The sequence below is a fragment of the Periplaneta americana genome, chromosome 5, assembly GCF_040183065.1.
Source record: "Periplaneta americana isolate PAMFEO1 chromosome 5, P.americana_PAMFEO1_priV1, whole genome shotgun sequence".
NCBI classification, from domain to species: domain Eukaryota; kingdom Metazoa; phylum Arthropoda; class Insecta; order Blattodea; family Blattidae; genus Periplaneta; species Periplaneta americana.
Genome location: NC_091121.1, coordinates 118,109,438 through 118,121,622, shown reverse-complemented (window position 1 = coordinate 118,121,622; position 12,185 = coordinate 118,109,438). Strand labels below are relative to the sequence as shown.

General features: G+C 35.7%; 1 protein-coding gene across 3 annotated transcripts in view; it reads left to right on the top strand.

Annotated features, from left to right (window-relative positions):
- Positions 1–12,185, top strand: part of LOC138700100 (vascular endothelial growth factor receptor 1-like) — a 343,737-nt gene that overhangs the window by 215,264 nt on the left and 116,288 nt on the right. For all 3 annotated transcript variants that reach the window (XM_069826422.1, XM_069826423.1, XM_069826421.1), the window contains exon 7: positions 2,959–3,145. In XM_069826422.1, coding sequence (XP_069682523.1) covers positions 2,959–3,145 — 187 coding nt within the window. The remainder of the gene's footprint in view (positions 1–2,958; positions 3,146–12,185) is intronic.

Genomic DNA, 12,185 nt, shown 5'->3' with positions numbered 1-12,185 from the left:
CGTCTTGACGTTCGAATGTTTGGCTGGAGGGGTTGATTCCACAGACCCACTATGTGGGGTCCTCAAATCTGTTGCTGCTTCTTGCATGGTCCATCGAACCTCCTCGGCAACTATCTGTTTATGTTCTCTAGCCTGGCGATCCACCAACGCAAGGATGTGCTTGTTTTCTTCAGCATGTTGGTCCATTAACATACTCGTCTTGTCCGGCAACTCATTCGTTTCCTCTTGACGACGTTCGAGAGCGCGAATTTTGCCGTCAAAATGGTCTACTTCCTGTCTTAGTTCGGCCACTGTCTCGTTTATAGTTGCAAAATTCTCGTTTAGTTTGTCAAAATCGGCTTTAAGTTCGTCTGTCACGATAGTAACTCTTCCATCTACTAGGGCCGAAACGCTACCAATTTGCATAGCGACGTCACTTTTAATTTCACTAATGTGCTGGTTCATGTCGTCTTTCATGTCTGCCTGTACTTCACTTATATCGTTCTTAACCTCACTGATGTGCTTGTTCATGTCTGCTTTCAGTTCCGCGATGGCTTGCAGGATCTGCTGTAGGTACTCCATTATGTCGATAATATCTCGCTTCCGACATCAATTGTAACTTTAAATTCAAACAAGAATGTAATTTTTATTCAAAACAACAATAATCACTTTCTATAATTGAATGTAAACACTCCCGTCAACAATGGGATTTCCACTCCACACAGCAACACAGTATTCGTTATTGCACTCCACAGACGACAATGACAATTTACTTGGATTATTGAGAACAACAATGTACTGCTAATCTCAACTCATGTTCACAAAGCACTATTTACAACACAAAACTGTTAGTTCATAGTTCGTTTGCCTGGGGTAGTTCTTCTAGCTCAGTCACTCGAGTTCACAGTATCTCGAACCCCAGACCTTCAGAGACAGTCCACTGAACTTCGAACTCAGGTCCCCCAACTACGGTCCACTGCACTCAAACTCAGGACTTCCGGCGACAGTCCACTGATCAGGATGCTCCCACAGTTACGGACACACTCAAGTCGAACTGCTACACAAGACTGACTGCCTTGCTGTCCAAAGCTATAAAAACTGCAACTAACTGCTGTCAGCTCACTTGCGTCTCCTATTTATAACCAAACCATAGTTCAATCTACAGATGCCGAGAAGTTGGCGGCTATCTTGACTTCTTTGTATTTCTCCCCTCAGTCACCAGCTGCTTTACTTCCCCCTCTCCCTTCGTCACGTCTGCGCTCCCTCGCGCCCCCTCCCTTCTGCCGGACGCGAACGAAGTTCCCCAAAGCACCTACAATATTCGGCCTGCCATCACACTATTATTGTAGATGCCCCATTAGTGGCTACTGAGACTAAGTTACACCCTGACAGTCCAAATTCCGCTGCAACTGCTTAAAAAAATTTCACTGCCACGTGTTCAATCTTTAAGTGGTGTAGTCTACATTTAAAGACTTTCTGTCACAGTTACGTTTACATCAGTTCTCCTGATAAATACAGCTAATTGAGCAGTGTTTTGAATATCCACTTTCACCTAGTGCCAAGATACACCACTTGAAAGTTTGTATTGTATTAATTAATTGTGTCTGTACATCAGAACTGTGATGTAACTTACTTAAATTTTGTGACTACTTTAGGAGAAACATCTTCTGAGCTAAAACTAAACAGTCTTATCAGTCCCCCCCCCCCCACATTGCGAATGGCTACATTTTTTTGCCGCAATATATTTGGAAATGGGGTAATGAGGTAGGTGCCACGGACTAATTTTTGTGCTATGTCTTTTTCATTACGGTACAGAGTTTTCCTGATTTCTTTTATTTGTGTATTTATTTGTTTTTTTTTTATTTATTTGTTTTTTTTTTTTTTTTGCAATTGGTTGCTCTCGTTCCTTATAATAGATAACACATTTTGATCTTAATACAGACTCTTGTAGAATTACCTTATATGAATCATTCAATTTATTAACAAACAATCATTTGGCGCAGGTAACATTAACTGATAAGTTAATTAAATAACAAATTTGTTAACGTTGCAATAATTCTAAAAAAGAAAAATACCTGAAATGTTACTTTTTCCATGTTCTTGACATGCTTCGTCTGATATTAAAATGTGCAGTAAAGCGAATTAGTACTGAACTTAACAAACAAAACGCTTTTTCATTTTCTTCAATACAAAAATAATATAATTCTCATTCCTTACAGAAAAGGTTTTTGGTCCCATAATCGTTAAGTGATACACACCACTGATTGCTTCAAAGCTCTGTAATGTCATGGAAAGGGTGAAAGAGTAGGTTACACGTAGTGGGGTGAATTTGAAAGGTTAGTAGAAAAGGCAATGGAGGAAAAAGACTCTAGTGTCTCCAAAGAGTACAAGCTAAAATACTCGTAGAATATATCATTCTTTGTTCTGGATTTATGATACCGGAGAATTTATATGATTATTTTAAATCTTATTCATTTTTATTTTTATAACATTAGGTTTTGGACAATGAAAGATAACACTTCGAACCTAGTCAGCCAGGTAATTTCCTAAAAAGTTAACATAGTAAAGAAGTTGCAAAGTTAATCAGTGTTAAAATTAACCTGTAATTATTCATTGTTATGTGTCTCAAAACTTTTCTCGTGACCCTAATATGTCTAAAAAGAACAAAAATGCTCATATCAACTAAAATAAATATGATATTTAAAATGACGTAACAAAGTCATCCTTGTTCACTCGAATTACTCAAGGAACAATGTTTTCAAGGAAAAATATACAGAATCATCTAAATTCTACTCCCAATAATAACATTATTGTAGGCCTAATACACTTATTTTGTTTTACCATTTAAATATTTATGCAGTATAGCCTATAACATTGGGGCCTAATTAGAATAAGATTTCACTTTCTCATACCAAAATCCATTTTCATTGTTGAGATGAAAATGTGGTATTTTATTATTATTCTCTTCTTGCTTTTCAGAACTCGAGAGTTAAACTAAGCGAGGAACTTGCTCCAAAGAATTGTTTAAGAGATCACTCTTACTCCTGCTCAATGCGATCTCTTACAATTGAGAATGTAACAGTCCAAGACAGAGGATCCTATACTTGTGAGGTTATTGATCACAATCAAATTAGAAATAATGAAACAAAAGAAATAAAAATTCACGGTGAGTAGCATCCTTATAGTGTATAAGGAGTACTTAATAAGTATGTATAAGTAAGTTAGTTTCTTGGATATGCTAAATTAATGAAAATTTATTTACATATGATAATTTTACAATGACTAATACAGTACCGGTAGCCATATTCTTTGACTTTCTTTTCCATATCGGTACACTCATCTTCAATGTTCAGAAATTTGTTCTATTTCTGTGCAAACTTTTTAAATCCTGAATGTATGACTTCCTGGAGGCCATTGAAATTAGATTAGAAAAGAACAACTTCAATAGGGATGGTGGCCTGCAACTCAGCAAGCATGGACCCAGGCCTTGAACAGATTAAAGCCCTCACGAGAACCTACACTGAGTACCGAGGATCATCACCTAGCTCAGCCGGTTGATCAAAGCTTGCCATCCGCCAGCATCACAAGAGGAACCCTGGTAGGGACGGAGCTTATGAACACACAGAATTCCCGGCCCTGGATTGGTCCCACTGCTAGCCAATCCCGCATCTGACGAACCACTTTATATATGAGACGACATTCAGACATCGGCATCATCAATTCCCTGACAATGGCTACAGAGTCAGTAGCCGAAAGTTTGGAGTATTCTACAACTTTAACTTGGCTGATAGCCCGTGAATCCATCATAATTTTGTAATCCTGTTGCAAAGAGAATAAGAGACATACACATGCAATTTTAGCATGTTGATTGGGCAGTGGGAGGTCAATGTTGTCATAGAGAGGAAATGATACCTGCAGTGATGTCTGGTCCACGTGTAACAAATTATAGCATTTATTGTTGAACCAATGTCCCCCTTAAGTTGGAAACTAAGTATATTTCACTTCCATGGATAGGCCTATCACTTTCGATTCCAATTTAGGGCTAAGTATATACCTGCACAGGATCTCTTGCCTCGTCTCATGCTTGTAATGCACAAATGATTAACCTACATACGAAGTGTATTTTTTAATAAACACAATTAGAATGCATCTGACTATCTGGAAGAGGTAGCCTATCCACCCAGTTTGATCTCTGAAGCTTATCAGTACATATGTAAAATTTCAGTCTGATTGCATTCTTAGCATCTTGCGGAACTACTACGCGCCCAAGTTAAATCTGCATCCAGAAGGAATGTGAATCAACGTTCCCTCTCCCTCCAGCCTTTGTGACCTATGAGTAAATACTAAGCTGATAAAGAGGTTTTTACTATTCATGCCAGCGAGTTGTATGAGATAGTGATGAATACACGTGTTATGTTTTATTTAACGACGCTCGCAACTGCAGAGGTTATATCAGCGTCGCCGGATGTGCCGGAATTTTGTCCCGCAGGAGTTCTTTTACATGCCAGTAAATCTACTGACATGAGCCTGTCGCATTTAAGCACACTTAAATGCCATCGACCTGGCCCGTGATCGAACCCGCAACCTTGAGCATAGAAGGCCAGCGCTATACCAACTTGCCAACCAGGTCGACTGTGTAGTGTATCCATATAAATAGTGTGAAAGTGTTAATATTATGCACCATATTTCTTACACACATTATATACAGGATAATTAAAAAAGAATAGTGCAAACCTAAAACTAATTTATTCTTTACTGAAATGACATATAGAAACAAAAGTGGCATGAAATGATAGACGAACTTCTTAAGTTTGCATGGACATTACAAGTGTTGGATATGAGCACCATGGGTGACACGGCAGATATCTAACTGGTACTCGATTTCTTCTCAAACACGAGCCAACATATCCTCGGTTATCAGGTCCACTGCAGCAGAGATGCGTCACTTCAAATCATTCAGATTCTGTGGTAATGAGGGGACATACACAACATCCTTCACAAACCCCCACAAAAAGAAGTCGCAGGCTGTTAGATCAGGTGATCTTGGAGGCCAAGTCAGCATTGCCAAATGCTGATTCCCGGTGCGGCTGATCCAACATCCTGGTCAGGTGTCATTTAGGTGCTTGCGAACATCATGATGGTAATGAGGAGGAGCACCATTTTGTTGAAAAATTGCATTAGGAAGATCTTCTTCTAGTTGAGGCATTAATCATTCTGTTAACATGTCCAGGTAGGTGTGTCCAGTAACAGTAAACTCGGTAAAAAAGAAGGGTCCATACACTTTGTGTCTGCTAATCGAGCAAAACACGTTTACTTTTGGTGAGTGTCTTTCGTACTCAACAATGGTATGAGGGTGTTCTGTCTCTGCACTGTTCCAATAGCTCCTGTTCGTGCAAATTCCATCACACAATATGCACGTTCCACCTTTGAGGTAGCCATTTTCCATCGACTAAATGTAAACAAAACCTAGCACCTCTAGCGGTTTTTGCGTGAACTACAATTACAAACCTAAGCAAACTTAAGAAGTTCTTCTATTATTTAATGACACTTCTGTTTCTGTATGTCATTTCAGTAAAGAATAAATGAGCTGTAGTTTTGCACCATTCTTTTTTAATTACTCTGCGTGTGTGTGTGTGTGTATATAAAGCAATTAGAGCTACTAGCGGTCAAGTCTTGCATTCACGGGACGCAAATTTAACTTGGGGGGGGGGGGAGCATAATACACAGTTCAGTCGTGGGGCTACCACCTCGGTGCCTTTGAACTGTTGTTGTTGTTGTTATCTAATGCCGGGCTTTGGCAACGAAGCATATGTTTATTCAGACGTTTACCCTAGGTGTGTTGCCATCTAAATGGCACTGAGTCAACATTGCAACAAAAAAGTCTGGTATTCAAAAGAAATGTATTACAACTATGAAAACGACAACTTTTATATCATTCTCTTGCTTGAAAGTCACATTTCCATTATTCTCATGCCAGAAAACGTCATCATAGGGTTAGTATAAAATAGAGAGCGTGTATAGGTGCGCAGAAGACTTCTGAGGTGTATCAACATCGAAACACTGACGAGTCACGTAATTTTGGGATGATGCAGCCAATTTCTGTTGACTGACATAGACGCGTAAAGATTTTTCATAGAATACTGTGATTTTTTTTGATCTAGCACAATAAGTATAAATATTACGTTGTTCCTATTATACCTAAGTATAATGAAATTCACTGATTGTCTAAACTTCTGCTATTCGTCCGAGAATATATTATTTATTAAACTTAATGCCCAGAAACTTGGACTTGGTAGGCCTGTAATACCACTGGTCTGGTTACTTCTCGATTTAATTCACTTTCAGACTTGTATTCAAAGTTTTTCATGTCCCTGCATTATTGTATGGTAACAGTTCATCGTAATATTAGTCTTCATGTAAAACATACTGGTGAAGAATTAATGAAAAGGAGAACGTGACCTGTTGTATCATTATAAGGAGAGGAACAAATTGAACTGCTATGCGTGTTTTATACAATAATAATAATAATAATAATAATAATAATAATAATAATAATAATAATAATAATATCGAATATATTAGTCGCCTAGAATCAAATCAAACTGCACTTTATCAAAAAATATGATATTTTAGGAAAGACGAAAAACTAGTGCAGTTAGACTCCAAATGGTGATTTTACTACTAAAGCAGAGATAAATAAATTGCAGTTTGACTCTAAACGAGCAGTTTGTCATATTCCCTGCAAAATTCTGCACTGAAACGTGTCAAACGCATATTTTATAATTTGGAGAAAGTGGAGTTTGATTCTACATTCTATGTGACTCATATACGTTCATTATAATGACACTAGTTGATGGTGATCTTATAACTCCTTCATAGGCCTACTACTCTTAATACCTTGTTAAATGAAAAACATTTCATTACCCTACTTAGTCATTATTGTAACACTACGAGACTTTTACACAGTTATGTAATATTTTATTTGTAACCTCAGCAATTCCAAGTTTATAACTTCACTTTCTCTTCCCATCAAACCTTTAACTATGAACAGATATTTATCCAGTTTTGTCGAACTGTTTTCACTTACAGTTCCGCATTATTTTTTTTATATGCCATTCTGTTGTTTAGTTTCAGAATTTTCTTTATATATATATATATATATATATATATATATATATATATAAACAATAATCGATTTTCTGAAATTTTGAGCATCCTTTACATTTATTTTTATATTGGTATGGACTTTTACAAACTGTAAAGTTTGAGCGTGTATGTATGTCAAGTTATTAAGCCGGTACAGATACCTACAGATAATTTTATCTTTGATTAAGAAGAGGATTTATCGCAATCTTGAAAAAAATCATGAACAAAATGTTGGATTTACTAGTCCATTTTTGTCTCAACTGGAAAGCAACCTTAACCATATCTTTAATTAAAAAAAATAATGGCTAATATTGAACACTCCTGAGTAACTTGCAACATCAATATGATTTTAGGACTAAAAGAAAAGACACCAGCATGGCTCAGTTGGTTAAGGTGCTTGCCTGCCGGTGTGAAGTTGCATTCGGGTGTGGGTTCAATCCCCGCTTGGGCTGATTACCTGGTTTGTTTTTTTCCGAGGTTTTCCCCAACCATAATGTGAATGCAAGGTAATATATGGCCTCATCTCGCCAAATATCATCTCGCTATCACCAATCTCATTGACGCTAAATAACCTAGTAGTTGATACAGCGTCGTTAAATAACCAACAAAAATTTAAAAAAATAAAATGAACTAAAAGAAACCAACATTTGGGATTACTTGAGAAGGGGAAAATTCACTAAGGAAATACATTCGTGAATAAAAAAATGTACGTAAAATAATACATCATCCAGTCTAGGGAATAAAACTGAAGTTTTGTTGGTTTAAATGTTATATTTTTGTCTTTGGTTTACAAATGGAAGGGGTCTGTGCTAAGTAATGTCCATTTTGAATTTAGAAATTACAAGAATTAAAGAAAAGTAGGGCTCAAGGAAGATTAACTGCAGAAAACTAATAAAAACCTTCAGAACTGGAAGAAAAAATCAGCAATATTTTAGAAAAGTAACACGGAAGAAGAAAAGGAATACTAGAATAAATTTCTAAAAAACCATAGAAACTATAAAAATGGAGAATGAATGGTGATAATAAATCATTTAGTATATGTGAGAATTATGAAAGTCTGTGACATTTATTTTACAAGTGAGGATACACATGTTCGATACTTAAGAATGGAACGATATGTTTCCTCCTTTCAGGTATTTTTCCTTGCATCCATAGCAACAGCAGTAGTTCGCCATCACTGTGGCTACAATCGATACATATTATTATTATTATTATTATTATTATTATTATTATTATTATTATTATTATTATTATTATTTGAATATACAATTTCTTGAACCCTATTTTCCCGAAAGTACATTAGGGTTATAGTTATAGCCTGAGTTTATATGATTATAATGAGAATTCATTTGATGTGGGTAACCCAGTCTTGCTACTTAAAATTAACACTTATATCTACTACATTAATTTGAATTATTTACAAGTTCTTAAATATATTACATATAAAATTACATTGACGTGGATAACCCAGTCTTCTACTTAAAATTAACATTTATATCTACTACAATAATTTTAATTATTTACAAGTTCTTAAATATATTACATATAAAATTACATTGACGTGGATAACCCAGTCTTCTACTTAAAATTAACATTTATATCTACTACAATAATTTTAATTATTTACAAGTTCTTAAATATATTACATATAAAATTACAAAACTCTTTATAACAGCACGTTTTTGTGAACACATTGAATAGTGGTTTGTCATATATTACATTACAAAAATGTAAATGCCCGACCAAAATAAATCTTTTGTTGTCGAACACTGGACAATGAAACAAAAGGTGATTCACAGTTTGCTGTTCCTCACAGATACATAAATAGCCATTGTCTTTATGTAATTTAAATCGTTCTAGATAAGACCCAAATTTCCCATGACCCAATAAAAATTGTGTTAGTATAAAATCCGATATAATTTGGTAGCTATTTAAGTGGGTGTCGACTAGGAAAGAAGATTTCTCTCGTAATTGAACCCTTTGTACTGCATAGCCACTGACTGTTCCACCTATTCATTATGTGCTCATTTATTTTTCTTTTTGCGTATGAATAAGGACACAGACTATAGCTCAAATTGAAGTTCGAAACTGCAGCATTCTTTGCCAGTTCATCAGCCCTTTCATTTCCTGCTGTTCCACTGTGTCCTCGCACCCATGAGAAGCAATTGTGTTTGTTGTAATGTATTACATTTCTTCGGATTTCCACTGCCAGAGGATTTAAGTTAAACTTATTATCTATAGATTTGAGGGCTGTTTATGAATTACTGTAGATGCATCAATTGTAATTATTAAGTTTAGTCTATATCAGTGCCTCATTAATAGCTAATAATTCAGCTTGCCACAATGGAGCATCTAGGTGAAAGTTTGTTCCTCTGTGTGTACACTTCTTGGCCGTTGCAATATGCAACAAAAGCGCATCCGACCTGATCAATAGCACCTTCTTTAGATATTTTTTACCCATCTGTGAAGATCTGTACATAGTGGTTGCTCATGCATCTGGTGTATTTGATGTTAAGAAATGGGCCGGTTTCTCAACCTCAATCTTTAGAAGTGTATCCTCATATGTGTGCTCCTTTCGAAGTAATGTAAGTTCTGCTTTAGCTGTTCCAGTCAAGTATAAGGGCTCGATACCTGCAATCACTAATGCTGCCTCTGTAGATATGGTTCTATATGCTTTTATGATGCGCAAAACGAAACCCTGTTGGATTTGTACAATAATAACTTATTGTCTTAATCTGAATTCATTTCATTAATGAATCACAAGCAAGACTCCACGTATAAATACATTACAGAATCGTCTGCAGCATTGTATCAAAGTCACGTGACTTACGTTTTCAATATTGATACCCTGCGCAGTAGACTAGGCACGCTCTATATATACTAACTCTATGCGTCATATGCGAAAATGTTAATAAAATACACTATTTCTTTCGCAGCAATAAAATTGTCACGTGTTTATATTGTCGTCTTCTCTGAGCAATGATAGTGATACCAGTAAACAAACAATCTGGAACATAGCCCTGATGTTACAAGGGAACTGTCTGTGAGCTCATATTGAAACCTGCTTTGAAATTTCGCTGACAAAAGGGACGTCTTGTAAGAATGTCACACATCAAAAATCACCTGCGAGTTTCAACTGCAAGGTCCTGAGATCGTTTCGTTACTGATAGCATAAATTGTTATTTAAAACTGATAATGATGAAGATTAACCTGCGTCACTAGAATTGTTGAAAATGTCCCTTAACAGCAACACATTCTTGACATTTGTGCAGAAAGTTCCAGTTAACACGTATAAGTTCCTGAGATGTGGTTAAAGGAATTTCTCGACTGATATTTTCTTTTAGTGTCTCTGTTGTTTGAGGTTTATTCTTATAAACTTTCTCTTTTAAGTTCTCCTACAAATAAAATTCATATGGAGTGAAATTTAATTTTTCTTCATTAAGAACTCTGTGTCTGGTAACAGTTTTTTTATTATTAAAAGATAGTATTTGTCGTAACTTTTCAACAAGCTGTCGTGCTGTCGAATAGTTTTCCTACCTGGAACAGAATTGCCATGACTTTTTTTTTTCCAAATAACCTCACCACTCTTCTGTGCAAACTCGTTTTTACATTGTACATAAAACTCTTTGTTCGAGGCTACTTATGTCGTAGCATAATTAATAATGAACGATATAACTTACCCACAATGGTAACAATTTTAACACAGAATTAAGTAGCATGTCAACTTACTAACAATATCTAAACCAAATACGCAATGATAATAATCTTAACACAGAACTCAATAACACGTCAGCTCACTAACAGACTTTAAACCAAACCAACTGGTGTTACCACAGTCTAGTATATACAGTCACGAAGCTTGAGTTTATGAGGGTATTAGGAACAATAGACTGTGCAGGTACTATTTCGCATTGTCTGTGATGAGGTGGTAGTAGCGATTCTAGTGGTTAGCAACTATCTATGGCTGCATATTTACTACGTATTGAGCTTCATGACTGTATATACTAGACCGTTGTGTCACTCAGCACCTCTCACTGTCTATTTCACTTTGTGATTACGCTCGAACTCTTGTAGTAAGGAGCTGCATTCTGACTGTCCCAAATGCTATTAACCCTCTCCAAGTGAAAAAATCGAATATAATTAAACATCACCGAAATTGTTGTTTTCATCACTTTCGATTCTGTCGTCTGCCACAGATGTGTAATGCCAAACAATTGTTATCTTCTTAGTATTAATTACTTATTTTCATACATTAATAGTCGGGAACAAAGACGAGAACTTAAGGATATATGCAGTACCAATATTTATGGTCATGTAAGTCGATGCCAATTGGCTACATTTAGACAGATATTCTCTTTGTGCTTGTGTTGGAAGTGATATTTGAATATTGTATTGTATTTAGTTCTGTGCTGATGCTGATATTGCGTTTATTAAGTGTCCTGCTTCATTTTTATCATTGGACAGAAAATGCTGTTTAATACTAAATAAAATATTCAAACAAAATAAATAAATAGATATATACAAACTCTATAGGGTCTTCTCGTCCCATGAATAAATTTAAGCTTTTTAACTTAAAAATTAAATTCAACAAATAATTAATAAATACCAGTCTGAAATCGTTCAGGCTGATAACCTCAACTCAAAATTTAAAAAAAGTTGGGATTAATCTACCTTCAAACAATAAATAAAATGAAAAAATTCTGGTGTATCTCACCAACAAGTAATAGTTGGAAGTGCAGAATTGCAGAACCGAAAACAGTGTTGTCGGATGTCAGGCTCTTGAAGTTGAAATCCAAAAAAATACAGACAATATTGACAAAGGAAAGTCTTGTACTAATTCAAGTGATAGTTGCAAGCAGCAGTGCAGAAATTCATTAGGTGATACTGACAGGCAGTATCAGTGGAAAACGTGTTGAATATAATAAAAGCCACATCTGGCAACTTCATAACAGTCATCATTTTCCCACCTACATTCCTGCTGTTGAATCTAGTCTTTAAGATTACAGTAATTTATTGGAGTTTCCATCATTGAGTCCCATCCTGTGTGTTCTAAGGATGCA